Source organism: Taeniopygia guttata, chromosome 34, assembly GCF_048771995.1.
Source record: "Taeniopygia guttata chromosome 34, bTaeGut7.mat, whole genome shotgun sequence".
Lineage (NCBI taxonomy): Eukaryota > Metazoa > Chordata > Aves > Passeriformes > Estrildidae > Taeniopygia > Taeniopygia guttata.
The window spans coordinates 352,760-373,046 of NC_133059.1; the positions used below are offsets into that span (position 1 = coordinate 352,760).

At 57.4% G+C, this 20,287-nt stretch overlaps 1 protein-coding gene across 1 annotated transcript; it reads left to right on the forward strand.

The window, feature by feature from the left end:
• Positions 1 to 372: 372 nt before the first annotated feature.
• On the forward strand, positions 373 to 16,052 carry LOC140681323 (sacsin-like). The gene is given in 9 exon segments (XM_072920955.1): positions 373 to 483; positions 2,430 to 2,517; positions 2,698 to 2,800; positions 3,057 to 3,203; positions 3,588 to 4,920; positions 5,175 to 5,263; positions 5,752 to 6,039; positions 6,042 to 8,935; positions 8,937 to 16,052. Coding segments are annotated over 9 exon segments (11,829 nt in total). The 5' UTR covers positions 373 to 460; the 3' UTR covers positions 15,801 to 16,052.
• Positions 16,053 to 20,287: the final 4,235 nt, after the last annotated feature.

Consider the following 20,287-nt stretch of genomic DNA (forward strand, 5'->3'; position numbering starts at 1 on the left):
CATCTGTATTGTCTCATCCTTCTCATGAGACTCAAAATAGAATAAAAGTTTTTAAAACACCTCTCAGTTACCCCATCTCTAAATCTAAACAAATATTATCCAACATCCATGTATTCCCATACCCCATCCAGGTATCCACATTCCCATATCCTCGCTTTATATAGGCAAGTTCCTGCCCCGGTCCTCGGTCCTCCCCGCCGCCTTTCATGTCTCCTTGCTCCTTGCCGCTATTTTTGGGGAAAAAAAACCCAAAAAAACCCCAAAAAAACCCCAGCACATTTCCCCGAATGAGCGTGTGCAACGGGGAATCGAAACTCTTGGTCAGGGAGGCGGGACCAGGAGCAGCGGGCGGAGCAGGGCTGGAGCGGAGCTCCGAGCGCCAGCGGCGGCAGCGGCACGGGGCAGCAGCAGCTGCTCCAGCTGCTCCAGGAGTGGGCAGGGGTCCCCCGCACTGCCCACCATGGCCCTCAAGCAGCTGAAGGCGTGAGTGGGTCTGGGGGCACCTCTGGGTGTTTGTGGGGGGAGACAGGGCATGGCTGGAGTGTTCTGGGGGTCACAGGGGCCGTGGGTGGGGCAGGGGGCTCAAGGGCTGCTGGGGAGAACTGAAGGGTGACTGAGGGAGGTGGGGACTGCAGCGGTCAGGGCTCACAGGGAGGGTTTTTCACTGGGGGCTGCTGGATGTCTTGGTTTTGACTGGGAGAGAGATAATTTTCTCCCCAGAAGCTGCTCCAGTGCTGTGTTGGGGATTCAAAGTGAGAACAACGTTTGTAACACGCTGAGGCCCCGTTGAGCTGACTCCAAGTCAAGACTTCTCAGTGTCCCGTGCTCTGCCAGCAAGGGGAGCACGGCCAGGAGACCCAGCTCAAACCGGCCAGAGGGATATTCTGGACCACAGAACCTCCTGCCCAGTCCAGAAACTGGGAGGGGGTTGGCCAGGAGCCACCGATTGCTACTGGGGAACAGGCTAGGCATTGGTCAGTGGGTGATGAGCGACTTCTGAGCACTGCTGTTTTCTCTCAGGTTTTATTCTGTTCTCTCTCCTTCCCATTACTATTTATAGTAGTAGCAGCAGTAATGTCAGTATATTTAGTCTTGTTTCAGTTATTTAACTATTCTTTACCATTTCTGGATTCTCTCCCCCATCTCTCCAGAGCAGCATGCAGCTGTGTGGGACTGAGTTACTGGCTGGGGTTCAGCCACGACAGTCCTTCTTGGTTCTCAACTGGGGCACAAAGAGTTGAGATAACAACAGATCTGAGCAGAGTGTGTTAAAACAAAGTTGTTGTGAGCATCTCTTGTATTTATTTAACAGCTGTGGGTCACAGTTTGTTCTCGGAGTTCCTGCCCGTGCACTTACAGGTGCATTTTATAAAAACCCTTCCCGGTGCGTGCAACCCCGTGGGAATGTTCATCCTCCCTTGGCTCTGGGCTTAGGTTATCATTGTGTTGTGGTTGGTAACACGGAGCTGTGCTACGAGAGAACGGCTGGAGCTGAATCGAAGCTGCCGTCTGTGCTCAGCATTGCCGTCCCCGCTGGGCTTCGGGAGCCATCCAGTGGGAACTGTCAATAATTACACCTTAGGCTTTTCTCCGGCGAGGGCCAGGCTATGAGACAAGTCTTCCAGCATAGTCTTCCCCTTCCCTTTCCCCTTCCCTTTCCCCTTCCCTTCACTGTACTCTGTGGTTACCCAAACCCTCAGGACAGTTTAAGCCCTGCCCGCAGCTCACACCATAAAGCCACTTGCTGTTCCCAGTGGGGCAGAATCAAAACGAAAAGGTAAAGCCTCTGAACCGACACAAGAACAGTTTAATGATTGAAACAAAACTAAATAGATTGATGTCACTGCTGCTACTAATAGGAATGAAAAGGAGAGAGAATGGAATAAAACCCAAGAGAAACCAGTAATGCCCAATAGTTGCTCATGCCCCACTAACCAATGCCTCACCCATCCCACAGCAGTGATCAGTGGCTCCTGGCCAACCCCCTCCCAGTACTGTACTGGGCAGGAGGTTCTGTGGTCCGGAATATCCCTCTGGCCACTTTGGGTTGGGTCTCCTGGCCATGCTCTCCCCTTGCTGGCAGAGCATGGGACACTGAAAAGTCTTGACTGGGCTCCAACCCAAACATCTGTGTGCAGCCAACACTGTTCTCATGCTAAATCCTGAATGTAGCCCTGGACACACTTCTGGGAAGTAAATTAACTCTATCCCAGGCAAAAGCAGTGCATTGGAGCATCCCAGGAAGAGATAGGGGTTTGGGGAAGTGTAGTTGTCATCCTTGGAGGTGGTTGTTTCAGTGGGTCCTGGGAAGGAAATGGGGTCCTTGACCCTTTCCAAGGAGAGGCACATCCTGTGGGATCCAAGGAGAACATGGGCATCTTGGTTACAGAGCCGCCCCCACACCTTCTCTCCCTCTCTCTGCTTTACAGGGAGACCTTCTGCCAGCGGGCACCCAGCTTCCTTGACTACCTGTCCAGCATCCTGCAGAAGTACCCGGACGGAGGGCAGATCCTCAAGGTCAGATGCACATCACCCATCCGGGATCTCCTGCCCAGCAGGGCAGCATTACTGCAGGCAGTGGGGCTGGTCCCTGTCCAGCACCAGCCCAGGGCCTTGGTGCCCAGCTGGGAGAGAGCGTTGATGCTCTTCTCAGGGCCTGGAGGGCCCAGGTGACCGGGCACTGATCTCCAATTCCAGGAGCTGGTGCAGAACGCAGATGACGCTGGCGCTAAGGAGGTCGTGTTTGTGTCGGATGAGCGGGAATTCAACATCACCGGAGGCGGCCTGGAGGGCACCCAGGGTGAGAGGCACTGTGGGCACCGGGAGAAACGGGATGAAGCTCTCGGGGGGCACTGGCTGGTGCTGGGAGGGACTGGGGGAAGTGGAACTGGTGAGGGGTTCTGGCATGTGCTGGGAGCACTGAGGGTACTGGGAGGACTCAGTGTTACTGAGGGGAGTTTTGTGGGACTGGAGCTTGTGGGAACACTGAGTGTGAATGACAATTCCCACTCCATGTCCCACTTCCCCCCTTATCCATGGATGGTGCTGACCACCAGGCCCAGCTCTCTTGGCCTACAACGATGCCGTGATGTTGCCCCAGGACTGGACAGGGATTCAGCGCCCAGGGGTGTCACACAAGCGGCAGGATCCTCACAGCGTGGGGCGCTTCGGCTTGGGCTTCACCTCTGTCTACCACCTCACCGGTGAGTGGCACTGGGAGCCCCAGCTGGGACTGAACCGGGGATGTGGGTTTTACTGCAGGCACCAAACTACAGGTGCTGGGGAGAACTGGGGGGCACTGGGGGTGTGCAAAATGGAGGGCCGTGTCCAAAGTGAGGAAACCTGAAGCTGGAAACCTGAAGCACTAGGAGGCTGGAGGGAGGCTGGCTGGCAGTGGAGAGCAGGGCTAGGGGGACAAACTGAGGGAGGACTGCTGAGTTGGGATTAAGCTTCGGATGATGGGAGGCACCGTGGGGATAAACGTGGGGCCATTGGGTGGGCATCTGGGGCATTGATGGCTTGGGATGATCTGGGAAGGCAGTGGTGTCCATGTCATCTCTGTGGCCTTACGGTTCCCTTGTCTCCAGACCTACCAGGTGTGCTGAGCCCCCCATACTTGGGCGTGCTGGACCCTGAATGCCAGGTGCTGCCTGGTGCTGGCAAGCGCTGGGACGTCTCTGAAGCCCAGGACCTTCCTGGCCTTTTTGAGCCCTTCTGGGCTGGGCTGGAAGCTGTGGGACAGCACGGTGCTTCAGCCCAGGGCACCCTCTTCCGCTTCCCCCTTCGCCGGCAACCCTCAGAAATTGCTGCAGGGGTCTCCAATGCTGAGTGCATCTGCAGCCTCATGCAGACTTTCCTCACAGAGGCCCCTCTTGCCCTCCTCTTCCTCCGCCATGTCCGCCGCGTGGCCCTGCACCGTGTGGCCCCTGATGGGGTCCAGACACTCATGGGAACACTTGTGGCATCCCCTCAGCCTCTCCCTGTCCCAGTGCCATCGGGGGGTGAGGGGCTGAGTCTGGCGTGGTGCCTGGTGGCCCTGCACAGGGATGGGGTTGGTACTGGCAGCAAGTGGCTGGTGGCTACGGGCAGGGCCACTGAGGGGCCAGTTGTGGCTCTGGGCAGACAGCTGGGGTGCAGCCCTGAGGTGAGCCTGGCACACCCCCTCCACGGGGCCTGCCAAGGGCGGCTCTGCTGCTTCCTGCCGCTGCCAGCCACTGATGAGACCGCCACAGGGCTGCCTGTCCATGCCAGTGCTCCCTTTGCCCTCTCTGATGATCGCCGCCATCTCCGCTGGCCCCAGGAAGGTGAGGAGGGTGAGGAAGATGCCCACTGGAATGCTCTTCTGCTGCTCGAGCTCCTGCCCCGGGTCTACAGCCACCTGGCTGCCATGGCCGTGGCGCTGCCCGGTGCAGATGCCTACAGCTTGTGGCCAGACCCCGAGCGCACGCCGAGCTGCGGCCGGATCCACAGCCTGGTGAGCCGTGTGTGCCAGGAGCTGGCGGCTGCCCCCGTCCTGCTGCCGGCCGCAGACGGGGCGGCGGGGCGGCTGCGGGCCCTCGAGGCTGTGCTGCTGCCAGAGGCTGCGGGCGATGCTGCCACACGGCAGGCGATCCAGGCCTTGCTGCTGGCAGCCGGGGAGCCGGTGGCCGAGGTCCCGCCCCACGTGTGGAGGGGGCTGACTTTGGGGATGCCCAAGGGTCTGCGGGAGGCCACGGCGGGACACGTGCGGGAGGTGCTGCGGCGCCACGGGGCCGCAGAGCTCCCGGCTGCCGGCCGCCTCTGCCTGCTGCGCTACGTGGCCGGGGATGGCTGCCACGCTGAGCTCTGGGGCCTCCCCCTCCTGCCTCGCGCCGATGGAACCTTCGTGGCCTTTGGAACTGCATCAGCCGTTGTCTACGTGGACACATCCGACTGCCCCAGGTGAGCCCACGGCCCCCGGCAGCTCTGTTCCTTGCAGAGTGGGCAGCACAGCCAGTTGCCCGCAGTCACAGCTCTTGCTCTTGAATTGGGGACGGGAGGCACGGCCAAACCTGGATATTTGGCACTGGATATTTGGGCTCCTCACTGCCCTCCTTCTCTCACCTAGTGTCACCAAGTGGGAGCTGAGGCAGATGCCCAGAAAGCTGCTCCCCATTACCCTTCTGGTGCCCCAGGACATCTGTTTGTTCCCACAGGGAGCTCCTGCCTGGCTTGGCCGGGTCCTTCCTGCCCTCAGACCTGGAGCCAGGCTTGGACAGCCTCCTGCGGGGCATTGCCAAGGAGGGTAAGAGATGGGAGTCTCTGGACCACTTTTACGTCCCCTGCTTGCTCCCCCTAAATTCCAGCATCCCCAGGTAACCTTGTACACCTTGGGTTCCTCTGCAGCCCCAGTATCTCCCTGTACTTCCCTGTCTCTCTGGAGATGCATGTGCTTGCTGTTCTTCCCACATTGCTCTGTCCCCTCTGTGCTCCCTCGGGTCCTGGGTCTCACTGTGTTCCTCATCTGAAGATCTCTGTGCTCCCCAGTACTGGTTCCCCTAACACCTTTTTACCTCCCACATCTCTTCCTTATATCCCCACCCATCTGGGGTTTTTGGGTTCTCTGTGCTCCTACTAAGGGTATCCACCATCCCTCCAGAGCCCAGGTCCTCCCACATCCCCCATGGGGGCCACCCATCCCCTGTAGTTCTTTTTCCCACATCCTGTGTCCCCCTCCCTGCCAGGTCCCAGGTCCCACAGGTTTCTAGTCCAGCCTCTGCCTCTCGTACACAGGTCTCTTCCCCAACCTGGTTCTGCTGGATCCAGCCGTGACTGTACAGACCCTGCGCTTGGCTCTGCCCCCCACCTGGACATCCCAGTCTTCAACCCCAGTGACCTGGTGCCCAGCCCAAGGGCTCCCCCAGCCCCCAGCCTCCTGGTTCCCAGCCCTGTGGCAATTTCTGGCCCACCACATGGAAGACCTGGGCCCTCTGGAGGGGCTCCCTCTCATAGCTCTTTCCTCACTGGATGCCCCCACTGTCCGTCTGGCTCCACTGATACCTGAATCCAGTCGTATCTTCCAGTATGGGAGGACCAGCTCCTGCCACCTGCTGTGGCCTCTGTGCTGGAGATTCTGGGTTGCCCTGTGGTGCCACCAAGCATGTGGCACCGCTCCCTGTCCCGCTATGTCCTGCCTCCATCCCCCCTCAATGCCCTGCGGGCCCTGGGCAGGCAGGGGCCTGCAGCACTGGCCTCCCGCATGGCTTCGCTTCCTGATGCAGATGTGGTCGTCCTCCGTCTCTATCTGGCAGACGTCCCATCCCTGAGCAAGCAGGACATGGGCACTCTGGCTGCTCTGCCCCTCTTTCTGCCACTGCCCTGCTTGGCCACCCCACAACCCACGGGGCTGGTGCCAGCCGCTGCCACCCCGGTGCTGGAGCCAGAGCTGGAGCTGCCCCAAGATGTGGTGCTGCCGGAGGCCGTGTTGCGGTGCCGGGATGAAGTTGACCGGCGGCTACTCGGGAGGCTCCAGAGGCCCCTCATCAGTGCAGCCTGTGTGATGCTGAAGGCCATCAGAGCCGTGGCCCAAGGCGCATATGCGGGGAGAGTGGCTGAGACACAGGCTCTCCTGCTCTGGGTACTGCAGCACGGAGACACTGTTTTTGCACAGAGCCCCCCGCTCCAGCAGGCCTGCAGCAAGCTGGCCTTCCTGGAGACCCCTGATGGCCTCGCATACCCACAAGACCTCTACGACCCCTGTGACAGCACCTTGCAGGCCCTGCTGGCACCCGAGCACTTTCCTCCTGCTGCCTTCCACAATCCATCTGTCCTCCGTGCCTTGAGGGCCGTGGGCTTGCGGCACGGTCAGGGGTGCCTGCTGCCCTCAGACATCCTGGCAGCTGCAGCAAAAGTCAGTCAGGGCGGCACGGCAGCTTTGGACAGGGCTGAAGCACTGATCACAGTCTGCAACCAGCCCAAGGCACTGGATGGCTTCAGCGCTGCAGAGCTCAGGCAGCTCCAGGCCCTGCCATGGGTACCTCACTCCAAGTGCACAGGAGAGCCTGGGCAGCCCTTCCTGCCCCCCAAGGAGCTGCGATCCATGCAGTACCAATCCCTGGTGGGGCTTGCCATGCCCCTGACTGATGCCTTTGTGCCTGAGGCAGAGAAGAAGCTGGGGCTGAGCCAGACCCCACCACTGGAGAGAGTGTGGGAGCAGCTGAGAAAGCTGGCGGGGCGTGGGGACATGGATGAGGTGGGTCCCGCTCTCCAGCCCATCTAGTGGCACATGCAGGAAAACCTGAAGGCCTTTGGGACTGCCCCAGATGGTGCTGTTGTGTGGACTGAGTCTGGGCTTGTCCTGCCACGTGATGCTGTACTGGGCTATCCTGAGAAGTTGGAGCTGGGGCTGCTGGTGCCCCGGGTGCCCCCTGACTTCCTGCCCTACAGCTGCCTCTTCAGGGCTTGGGGGGTGGCTGACGGGGTGAGTGAGGAGAGGGCGGTGTCGGCCCTGCGCTCCCTGGGGCAGGACATAGACAGGCGCAGCTCCAGAGCGGGCACTGCCACAGAGTTGCAGGTGGTTGTAGCAGTCCTGGAGTGGCTGAAGGGACGGGGCCACCAGGGCAAGGGCACTGTGCCAGTTCCTGTGAGGATCCCGCAGGGCTCGGGCTTTGCCCTCCGCCCAGCTGCCTCTGCCGTGTACCTGGACATGGAGCTGGAGGAAGAGGAGGATGTTCCAGAGGTGGTGCACGAGGCAGTGCCTTCCAGCACAGCCATGTTCCTGGGCACGGAGTGTCTCAGTACACAGGTGCTGGGCCCGGAGCCATTCACAGCCTGTGGCCCCTCAGAGCCCATCACTCTACGCCTCCGCAACATCCTCCGGGAGTATGACGAGGAGGGCGATCTCTTCACGGAGATGGTCCAGAACGCAGAGGATGCCAGCGCTACTGTGTGCCGCTTCCTCCTGGACCTGCGGAGCCACAGAACGGCCACCTCTGGGCTGCTAGACCCAGGCATGGCTGCCTGCCATGGCCCAGCCCTCTGGGCCTACAACAATGCCCTGTTCTCTGAGGATGACTTCCAGAACATCACCCGGATTGGGGCTGCCACAAAGGAGGGCCAGGCAGGCCGGATCGGGCGCTTTGGTCTGGGCTTCAGCTCTGTCTACCGTGTCACGGATGTGCCAGCAGTGCTGAGCGGGGAGACACTGCTCATCTTTGATCCCAATGGCACCCGTCTGAGCAAGCACATCCCCAGGGCCGGCTCCCCTGGCATCCGCCTGGACTTCTCTAGCCGGCCACGCATCCTCCGTGTCTTTGCTGAGCAGTTCCAGCCCTACAACGGTATCTTTGGTTGCTGCCTGCCTGAGCCAGGACCCTTTCCAGGGAGCCTTTTCCGCTTGCCTTTTCGCACTGAAGAGGAAGCTGTGACATCGCAGATTTGCTCTGAGGCCTTTGGTGCAGAGCGCATCCAGTCCCTTGGGACTGCTTTCCTTGGCTCTAACAGGCTCCTGCTGCTCTTCCTGAAGAACGTGAGGGAGCTGTCTCTGGAGATGCTGCCAGACACGGCCACTTCTACAGAGGATACCATGCCTCTGGCCATGCTGCAGCGAAAGGAGATCCGAGGCTTGGGGTCCCCTGGGGATCCCCCAAGTTGGGCAGCCATTGAGCAGCTCTCAGCCTGTGAGGAGGAATCCAGGACAGTGTGGCACTACCTGGTTTTGGTGTGTCAGGGTGATGGGGAGTTGCTGGAACTGTTTCACCAGAACACACAGGCAGGACTCCATCCTCCACTTCCCATGGCTGGTGTGGCCCTTCCTCTTGCCCCTGCCAAAGATGGCAAGTGGGTGCCACGTCTGGATGCTGAGAAGGGGCAAGTTTTCTGCCACCTTCCCATGCTGGTCATCTCAGGGTTGCCAATCCACGTGCACGGGGCCTTCAGCATCCTCTCAAATCGCAAAGGGCTGTGGGACACGGCAGAGGCGGGGCAAGTGGAACCGAGTGCTGCTCCACAATGCCGTGCCGGCGGCCTGGCTGCGGGCACTGGACCATCTCCGTGCCATGCACGAGGCAGGTGAGTTGAAGAACTATGAGTATCATGTCTTCTGGCCAGACATTAGCACTGCCCGTTACCCCTTTACAGAGGCTGTGACTGGTTTCTACCAGGCTGTGGCAGCCAGGAGTGGCCCAAGGCTCTTTTCTGATGGCCATTCCTGGTGCTCACTGCAGGACGCCCGCTTCCTGCACCAGACTGTAGAGAGACACCCTAAGCTGGGTACTGTGGCACAGCGAGTCTTTGCCATCACCGTGCCCCATCCCCTGTTGGCTGTGGCCTTGCCTGGGAAGGTGCAGGAGGGCCTCGGGAAGGCGCTGGATGCTGGAACCTATGACTGGAAGCGCTTTCTCTGTGAGCTTGTGCTTCCCAACTTGGAAAATCTCCCTGACGTTGACCGGAACCTGCTGCTGCTCCATGCGCTGGATATGTCTCATGAGGATGTGGACAAAGTGCTGCAGACAGTGCCCTGCATCCCTGCCACCCCTCATGGCCACCTGCAGTTCATCTATCACCTGGTGCATCCCAGAGGTCGCGCTGCCCCTTTATACAGCCCTGAGGATGGGCGCTTCCCCACTGGGCATGCCTTCCTGGAAAGACTAAGCCAACTGGAGAGGCTGGGCATGGTGAAGAACACCGTAGCCCTGCCAGAGCTGCTGGAGAGGGCAAAGACTGTGCAGCTTCTCTGGACCAAGAATGGTGCCCAGGGCTGCCAGAGGGCTGCCTGCATCCTCGAGTTACTTCAGGATGCAGTGAAGAAGAGAACAACCGACACCCTGCAGGCCACTTTCCAAACTGTGCCCTTCCTCCCTGCTGTACTACGCAATGGCAAGCTTGTGCTGCTGCCAGCTGCCCAGCTCTACCATCACCTCCATGACCCACTAGTGGGACTCACCAAGCCTATCTTGGCTCCTAAAATGCTGGGGAAAAACTTCAGCCTCTCCGAGGAGGTAGCATCCTTCTTGGGGCTGGACCGGCAGATATCATCAGCTCAGGTCCTTGAGCAGCTGCGGGCACTCAGACATTTCTCCAACACTCTCCCTTTGGAGACCCTGCAGTACAGCACCAACTGCTGCTACAAGCACCTGAACATGATGCTCCAGGAACAGCACTCCGGCCGGGATGAGGTAGCTTCTGCAGTGGACTCCGGGGAGCCCTTCATCTTGATGGGCTCCCACTTTGTGCTGGTCACAGCTGTGGCTGAGAAACTGTCATTTGAGGCTGCCCCATACCTTTATCAGCTCCAAGAGCAGTACAAGCCCTACAGAGAGCTCTGGGAGTGTGTGGGGCTGCGCCACACATTCACCTGGAATGATTATGCCCAAGTGCTCTGCACCCTGGCAAAGACACATGCTGGAAAGCCACTGCCGGCCACGGAGCTGGATCTGGCCCTGCGGCTGGTGTCTTGTGGCTTGATGGAAGATGGCACCCAGCCAGATGCCTGCCACACCCAGCAACTCTTTCTGCCTGATGAGGAGGGCATTTTGCACCCATGGGACAAGCTCTACTTCAATGATGCACCATGGATGCCGTTGGACAGAGATGTCCTGCTGTGCCGTAAACAGCTGTCCCAAGATGCAGCCCTGCGCTGTGGGGTGGCCACCATACGCCACCGAGCACTGGAGAGGAGTGAACTCCTCACTGATCACCTGAGCCTCTGGGCACAGCCATTTGGTGCCCACGAAGATTTGCCAACACGACTGAAGAACATCTTGAAGGAGTACTCTGAGTCCGCTCCTGATATAGTCAAGGAGGTGCTCCAGAATGCGGATGATGCTGGTGCGGGGCTTGTGCACTTTGTGTGGGACCGCCGGCAGCACCCAGCAAAGGCCACTTTTAGTGAGAAATGGAACATCCTGCAGGGCCCTGCCCTCTGCATCTACAACGACCGCCCCTTCCAGGAGCATGACATTGAAGGCATTCAGCGTCTGGGGGTGGGTGGCAAGCAAGGCCGGCAGGATGTCACAGGCAAATATGGCCTTGGCTTCAACACTGTCTACCACTTTACTGACTGCCCAGCCTTCCTGACTGCAGACAGTACCCTGTGTGTCTCTGATCCCCATCTCTACTACATGCCCCCAGCCACAACTGCGAAGCCTGGTAGCATGTTTGCTGTTGACACTGACTTCAAGAAAAATTTTCCAGACATTTATGACACCTTCCTACCATCCTTCTTCAAGCTGAAACAGGGCGTCCTTTTCCGGCTGCCGCTCCGCACTGCAGCTGAGGCTGCCAAGTCCAGGGTGTCTGACATGGTTGTGCGAGACCAAGACCTCAAGGACATGGAAGAAACACTGGCTAAGGAAGGTGAGGACTTGGTGCTCTTCCTCCGGCATGTCAACACCATCATCTTCTCTGAGATCCCCCCAGCTGGGAAAGAGTTGGTGCAGAAGCTGCGAGTGAGCACGAAGGTCACGGAGGAAGATGCAAAGATGAGACAGGATTTTCAAGCAAGATTAAGCAAAGCTGTGGATGGGAACAGCCCCACCTCTTTCTCCTGTACCATGAAAGTCAAAAATAGCATGGCTAAGACCACAAGTTTGTGGAGGGTGGTCGCACAAATTGGGGTGCAAGGTGGGGCTGAGGAGTCTCCGGTGCTTAAATGGCTGCCCTATGGGGCTGTGGCTGCCCGCCTGGAGCCTCTGAACCGAGTCACAGGCAGAGCCTTCCGCACCCTCCCACTGCCCTTGAACACTGGGCTGCCTGTGCACATCAATGCTAACTTCTCTGTGGATGCGGCCAGGTGCAGTCTCCACTGGGACAAAGGCGGCACAGAGGCAACCTGGAATGACTTCTTGCTCCGGCGCTTGGTGGCTCCACTCTACTGTTACTTTCTCACCAGGCAGTGGAAAGCCCTGGAGCCAGAAAAGCTGCAGTACAGGTCCCTGAAACTCTGCCAGCAGCACCTGGACTTGCACTTGCTCCAGTTTTTCCCTGTTACAAAAAGAGTGTTACCTGTCTTCCAGGGCATGGTGAGAGAGGTCTACAAGCACATCAGTCATGCACGCCTGCCCCTGGTGCCTGTGTACCACAGGAAGTCATCTGACACGGTGAGAATAACATGGGCATCTCCAGGTGGATCGGACATGCTAACAGAGCCATACTTCCTGAAGGAGAAGTCTCAGCCAGAAGTCCAGGAAGTGCTGCAGCAACTGAACATGAAACTGGTTCCAGCATTCACCCACCTGCAGCAGATCCGCGAGGAGTTCGTTGAAGCCCAGGTGAATGCTGTGGTCTTAGGGCCAGCCTCTCTCCGGTGCTTCCTCAAGGCCCTGGCTCTGCCTGTGCCCTGCAGGCTGGCTGAGACACCCCTGAGGACCCCAGAGAGCTGCTTCTACCTGCTGCAGTACTTAACAGGATGGAACAGGCACTCCCAAGGTACTCACAGGGAAGGGGGCAAGGCAGACCTGGAAGGCCTGCCCTTGCTGGCCACAGAAGATGGTCTTCTGAATGCTTTCAGCATCCACCACCCTGTCTTCAAGAACTCCTTTGCCCACCTCTTCCCCAAGCACAGCCACCGTTTTGCCCAAAATTGTATTCCTGAATGGATCCCACCTTGCTTTGTGAAGGAGCTTGACCTCCCAGAGGCCACACCACTCATCCAGGAGGCATTGGGTCAGCTGGAGTGGACCAGAGAGGGGGAAAACTGGCTCAAGGAGCTGTGGACCTTCTTTGACAGGATGGTTCTCTCCAGGACCTCAGAGGTGGACATGGAGTCATTCGTGAATCATCTCCAGAATATGGCAGTGCTGCCTACTCAGGGGAGTAAGACAGACTCAAAGCACCTATTGTCACTATCGTCTCTCTCCAAGGTTCTTTTTGAGTGTCACTCTGAAGTGGAAAAGGTGCTGCACAAACTGGGCATCCCTGTGCTCCAGCAGTCCCTGCTGCCCTGGAGATTTGCTTACTGTTGCCTGAAGCCAAGGGCACTGCAGGTTACAGATCCCAGGGCTGTAGTGGCTCATCTGGCAGACACAAGAGCTGATCTGTGCTGGGGGGATTTAGGGGAGCAGGACGTGTCAGCCCTGCTAAGGTTTGTCCAGCAGGGAGAGCTGGATTCACGTGCACTGGAGCAGCTCCAGTATCTGCCTCTCTTCCAGAAGTTTGGGGGGGGCTACGTAGCTGTGGCTCCCTACCGCAAGGTGCTGTTACTCTGCAGACAGTTCCCGCCAGTGCCCTCGAGTGCCCAAACCCTGTACGACTTGGACAAAGACATGCTGCTTCTCACACCAAGCCCGCACCACGAATGGCTGGCCAAGCATTTGAAGTGGGAGTTCACCGATGATCAGAAGCTCTTCCTGACTGTGGTACTTCCCCGGCTGCCCCAGCTCACACAGCAAGACCTCCTGGAAGCTGTATGCTTGTTCTTTGTCCTGCAACCCAACTGTTCCACTCAGAGCGTGGATGCTATTGTGGCAGCTTTTCAGAAGGTGGCCTTTATACCAGATGCCCACAGAACACTGCGCCTGGCCTCCTACTTCTACCATGACATGCCCTCCTTCCACACCCTGCGGCTCCAAAACCGCTTTGTGCCTAAGTCTTTCTTTAATAAGCTACCTTCGAACTGCAAAGAAATTGTGGATTTCTTCCTTAAGGCAGGTGTCCGCACCAGCCTCTCTGTAGAGGACTTTGTGGCACTGGCTGAGGAGATAGAGCGTGAAGCCACTCAGGCTACATGCCATGCTGCAGAACTGCTGGAGCGACAGCAGGAGATGCTCAAGCAACTTGCAGTCTTGTTGGAAAATCCTGAGTCAGTGTGTTTCCTGAGGAAAATTGCCTCAATCCAATTCCTGCCTCCACTGGATATCCCCCCAAACTTGGTGAACCTCTACCCTCCTTTTGCGGATTGCACTAAGGCAGTGGCTCTGAAAGGCAGCGTTTCCTACTGCAAAAATGTGGCTGAGCTCCTGTGGACATCAGCCACCATCCTGCCAGAATCCCTTGAACTTGAGGAGAGGTCCCTGAAGGCCATGGAAGTCCTTGTAGAGATACCCACTGGCCTGGTGGTGGCCAACCTGGAGCATGTGTGCAGGGCAGCCTGCTCGACACACCTGCAGGTAAGCACACGGGCCAGAGTGCTCCAGAGCATGTACAGCTTCCTGCAGACTCATCTGAAGGAGGTGGACGCAGAGCACCTGGCTGAGCTGCCCATGGTGCTGGCCAAGTCATGGGACATGGCCAGGCCACAGCAGGTGGTGACATCCCTCCCAGACGAGGCTGACTTTTACCCCTACCTCCTCACGCCTCACCCCAACGTGGCTGCCTTTGCAGATCTCCTGCAACACCTTGGCGTCGTCCTGGTCCCCACACTGACTCACTACAGCCGTGTCCTGGTCCAAATCTACCAGGAGAGCCATGGCACTGGAAGCCTTTCCAGTAGCCAGAAGAAGACAGTCCTGGTGGCCACACGGCATTTCTTCCAGCTGCTGCGGGAGGAACCGGAGCCCCCCAATTGCTCTGCTGTGGCTGAGCTGTATCTGCTGAGCACTGCTGACTGCCTGGAGCCATCCCACAGACTGTGCTTCAATGACTGTGTGCCCTCAGAGACCGCTCGGGCCCTAGAGAAGACCTTTGTGTTCATGGCTGCACTGCCAGTGTCTGGGTGTAATGTCAGGTGGCTGCTGCAAAGGCTGCCAGCACACCTGCAGCCACGGGCGCTCTCAGAGGTGACAGAGAAGCAGCTGGAGGAGGGTAGTCCTCAGCCATGTCGTTACGGCTCTCAGTGCGCTGCGCAGAGGCGTCTCCGGACGCTGCTGGTATCCCCGTGGTTTAGGCTGGGGCTGGAGTCCCTGCTGGATTGGCAGACCCCCAAGGCAATGATGGGAATGGAGGGGGATGGTGGCTTTGCAGTGGAGCAGGTGAAAGTGCAGTGCTGCAAGGACATCTGCACTGTGCTGGTGCACAGCGGGGCAAAGGTGGAGGGCAGCTCCCAGTCACAAGTTATTCATGCGTGCCTGTCTGGTGGTGCTCAGCGGCTCCTCTCCATCCAGCATGTAGACATGGTGCTGAACCGGCAGCAACTGAGGGTCGTGGAGACACTGGCACAGGAGATCAATAACATCCTGGGTGGGCAGCTGGAGGCACGCGCTTTGTCCGTGCTGCGTGAAATGCTGGTCTGCCAGGAGCCACAGGACGTGGCCTTGGTTCTGGAGGAGAACAGTGTGGCACTGGTGCATGCTGCACCAGAGCCAGAGAAAAGGCTGCAGGAGGAGGCTGAAGCTGATCCATGGAAGGATCCCAGCCTGCCAACCTTGAGGCCTCTGCATGATGTCAGGGGGCCAAAGGGGTGGGTCCCATACAAACCTGGCAGTGCTGCCCAGCACCACAGACAGGGAGGCTGTGGCTCCTGGCTGAGCAGCCAGGAGCTCATGGCCCTGACTCCATCCGTCCCCGAGGCCCTGCGTTGGCTGTGTCAGGCCACGAGTGACCTGCAGGCAGCCCGCAATGACATCCGGCACTGCTGCCCCAACTGGGTGCTCTTCAAAGTGCACCAGGCCCTGGAGAAGGCACTGGTGGCGGCTGTGCTTTGCCGTGGTGAAGCTTTTGCGGGCCATAGAGGGCTGATGGGTATGGCCCAAAGGCTGGAGGCGGAGGAGCCGGAGCTGAGGGGCCTTGTCCTGGACGTGCAGTGGCTGTGTGACTGTGGTACGGACGGCAAGGCCACACAGTACCCGAGTTACCATCCCTTTCCCGTGACCCCCAGTGAGGCCTTCCCCAGCGTGGATGAGGAGGAGGTCCTGAAGCGGGCACAAAAAGTGCTAGTAACACTGAGGGACCATGTGGGCAGAAAGTGACAGGTCCCTACCACAGCGCACGGCACCTGGGCCAAAGGACCATCAGGCGCCCATCAGAGACCCACCATGGACCTGCTGTGGACTCGCCGTGGACTTGCCACAAACCTGCCACAGGCCATTCCAGACTGTCCAGCCCTGGCAGGGGAGTTTTGGTGGCAGACCAGGGCCCAGACCACTGGACATCACAGAGTTGCCTGTGCCATTGGCGTGTCTTGAGTGTGCAGTAAATAAAGTGCAAAATAAATGCTGCAATGCTGGAAGACTTTTCACTGACAGTGGAGTCAGGGACATGAAGAAGTCATGGGCAATAGGTGTGGAGAAGGTGGAGGGGGTGATGAGGGAGTTTGGAGAACTGTGTTTGGTCAATTTTGGCTAGCCAGGGGCTCACCGAGCCACTCCATTACGTCCCCTCGTTGACTGAAAAGGAGAAGAAAACGTGATAAAAATCCCACGGGTCAGGGAGATCACTCACCAATTACTGCCACAGTGAGAACAGACTCACCTTGGGGAAATGAATTTCTTTTAGAACCAATTAAACAGAGTAGGAAAATGAGAAATAAGAATAATCCTAAAACCACCTCCCCCTACCCTCCCTTCTTCCCAGACTCAGCTTTATTGCACTCGGGCGGTGGAATGCCGATGGAAGTCCGATTCCTGCGCTGCGTGCAGGAATTGCCAGACCTGTCCCCCGGGAGCGCTGCTCCTAAAACGGAGCCTACTCCCACTGGACGTAGCTTGACAGCCAGTGAAGATGAAGTCCAAGGACCTCAGGATTCTTCTGCCGTGGGGTCAGAATGTCTTTCTGGTCCCATGTTGGGCACCAAACTGCCATGTCCTGTCCCCACTTCGTAAGAGCAGATCTCTTGCCAGCCCTGGCTAGCTCTCCACGGGGCGATAGAGCAGCGAGAGGCACTCTCTGCTGAACCCAGCAGGGCTTTAGAGCGTGCCTTCGTGGGTCCAAGGATATTGCTGATCCCACCGGCAAGGAAGGAGGTGACACTCTTCTGGGGATAGGTCCAAGATTTATTGTGACTCCGAGGAGAGCCCCGGAGCCCAACTGCACTCGAAGGGATCCAGCAGAAGAGGGTGAGCTCTGAGCCTCGAACAGGCCCTGATATAGGGAGAGCGGGGAAACCCGATCAGCCATTTGGGAGAAGACATGGGTGTGGCCCTCCGAGGGAAGGACAACCAGGGTATCCACTTAGAAGGGAGGAGGGGAGGGACCCCAGGCCATTGTCCAGTCACTCAGTGACCCTGGCAGAAGCCTCCAGACCAAGGGGAAGGGTGGACAAGTCACCCAGGAGGGGTCAGGGGCATGGATCAGGGTTTTTGGGATTGATGGGACACACAGGTACTGATGGGAAAACCTGGGATGAACCAAAAGGGCACAGGAGGGTACAGAGGGCTAAACCATTTTGAACATACATATAGTGGAAGCTAAAAACACAACTCCACACTCTTCCCTGTGGGGATGGTAAGACACTGGCACATGTTGCCCAGAGCAGCTGTGGCTGTCCCATCCCTGCAAGTGTCTGAGGCCAGGTTGGAGGGGGCTTGGAGCAACCTGGTCTGGTGGCAGGTGTCCCTGCCCATGGCAGGGGCTGGAATAGGATGAGCTTTGAGGTCTCTCCAGCTCAAACCAGTCTGGGATTCTATGCTGAGGTGAAACATCACCATAGTGATGACAAATCCAGGGCTTACCAAGCTGCCATGGCATCATGTCCATTGAGTGGTCCCTGCCAAGGTCAAAGGGCAGCTCCTCAGGAGACAGGGTCATCTGACTGGGCCAAGGCTGCAGAAGTGGGGTGCCATCGCTCAGCGCTGAAGGCTCAGGTGCCCTGACAGGTGCCTTGACCCTTGACCAGTAGAACGTGGAGGCTTTTGTGCCTTCAAGGCGGGGCAGCCTGAGCACATGGCTTCTGCCTCTGCTGCCTGTGGCTCTCCCCTGTCTGGGCAAGGGATGCGAGCTGAGCTGAGGCTGGACATGCCACCAGTGCGTGGCGTGTCTGTCAGCCTCAGGGACCATAGAAATGGGGGTGGCTCCAGCCAGGAGGATGCATTGCTGCTACTCACTGTGACAGAAAACATGGAAAACAGCAAGTTTTGGTTGCAAGATACAGCTTAAAGACTAACTAGCAGATGAGAGAAAGGAATGTAAAAGTAGACACACGGGATGTTGAACAGAACTGGAAGCAGAGGAAAAACAGATTATAAGGCACCTAAGTGGGTTTTGTGGCACAGTTATGTGACAAGAAACAACAGTGCCTGCCCTAAGAGAAGTTCAAGGCAAGGGCACTTCCAATTTGGAGGGCTCACAGTGCATATGACCACCAGAGATCTCTTTAGATGATCCTCCAAGACCATAAAAGGACTTCCAGCAAGAGGCAGAGGTGGGTAAAATAGTTCTATGAGAAGTAATGTTTATGTATGAGCTAGGAACTACCTTGTGATATGTATGATCATGGTGGAATAAACCCCCTCAGCATTCTTGCTCACATGATGCAGGGCAGGCTTCTTCTTAACTCCGTAACTGCTTCCACAGGAATGTCTGTACACTCCTCCTGGATAACTTGATTCTTCTTCCACAATTTTTTCTTCCACATTCCTCCTTTCTGAGATGAGGTTGATCACAAGTTTCCGGTTCACTTGATCTCCTATCACCCAGGGTTGGGATTCTGCTTTTCACTTTGCTAAGTTATTTTAAAATATGCCCTCAACCCTTGACCTTCTCATCCTCAGCCAATTCTTGAGTATTTTCAGGATCAAGAATTCCTCCCTCCTAGCAGAGGTCATAGAAAGATGAGTGAATTATACAAGTTTCAAATTTGGTCTGTCATCATTAATGGAAAACTTGATCTGGGAGGGAAAGGATCGCAGAGAATTGCAGCTTCAGCCCTTGCCTAGGAATTGTTCCTGATCTCCAAAAAACAGGGGGCTTCTATGTTCTGAAGAATAGTCTTTGCATGATCTCTACAGCCCAGCTTTTACCTTCCTCAGAGGGCTCCCTCCCACAGTATGTCACACCAGTCTGGCACAGTTCCTGTGCAGGTGACATCCACTGTCACCAACCACAGGACCACTTTTCCTTTACCCACTGCCAGTGAGAGCGAGCATGGATCATTACATTTTTTCCCACATAAGATATGGAACAGAAATCCCTGTTATAAATCCTGCCAATTCTTTCTGAATTTGTACATACAAGCAAAGACACCTTGCACAGAATCTACCTTCTTGGAACCCTGGTGATCAGTGGCACAAAGTCTAGCGGTGGAGCCTGGAGGACAATGCTGAGCCCAGTCCTTTCTGACACCTTTGTTAGTAAACTGGGTGGTGGGGCCAGGGTGTGCCCTCCCACAAACTGGGAGCAGTGGCTGAGCTGCCAGAGAGAAGTGCTGCCATCCAGAGGGACAGTTCAACAAGGGTGACAGTTCAATGGCAAGTGCTGAGCCGTGTCCTTGGGAAGGAACAGGCACAGGCACTGGTATCTGCTGGGGGCCACCCAGTTGAAAAACTGAAGTTTGGCAGGGTCCTGCTGGACACCAGGATGCCCACGGGCCAGCAATGCGCTCCTGCAGCAAGGCAGAACAGCGTCCTGGGCTGCACTGGCAGCTGTGACACAGCTGGTGGAGGGAGGGGATCCTTTCCCTCTGCTCCACACCAGTGAGGCCAGCCCTGGAGTGCTGGGCCCAGAGCTGGGCTGCCCAGTACAGGAGACAGGGACAGACTGGACAGAGTCCAGCTCAGGGCCATGAAGATGAGGGAGGGACTGGAGCATCTCTGCCGTGAGGAGAGGCTGAGAGAGCTGGCACTGCCCAGCCTGGAGCAGAGCAGGCTCAGGGCATCTCATCCCTGGGGATAAACACCCGGGGGGAGGCTGCAGAGGGAAGAGGGCCAGGGACGGCCCCAGGGGCCTTGGGCACCAGGTGACACACAGGAGGGGCCCTCCGAGCTCAGGAGACACTTCTGCACTGGGAGGGTGGCTGAGCACTGGTGCAGGTGCCCAGGGAGGTGGTGGATCTCCATCCCTGGAGAGACTCAAAAGCCACCTGGACGCGTCCTGGGCAGCCGGCTCTGGGTGGCCCTGATGGAGCAGGGGCTGGGCAAGGTGACCTGCAGAGGTGCCTCCAGCCTCCCCCAGCCCCAGATTCTGGGACTCTGGGAATAAACAGTTTCCTAAGGACAAATGAAAAAGCTCCATGCATGGCAGGTTTCTCCTGCTCTCACCAAAGTGGTTCATGTCACATGTCTCCTTTCTGCAGATTCCTCCCTGGAGTGAGGATGCCTCTCAAGGTCATGCCTTGAGGCTGAGAGAAATGTTTGCCCGTGGTCATTGGTTTGGATGAGTAGCATCAATCTTTAAGAATTGGTTTTGCTGGCTTGACTAGAATTGCTGCAATGTTGCTTCAAAATATAATGCACTATACTGGAAGTTATAGTTCCCTGTACTGAGTAGTGAATAACCCAGAGAAAGATCTATTAGTTTAATC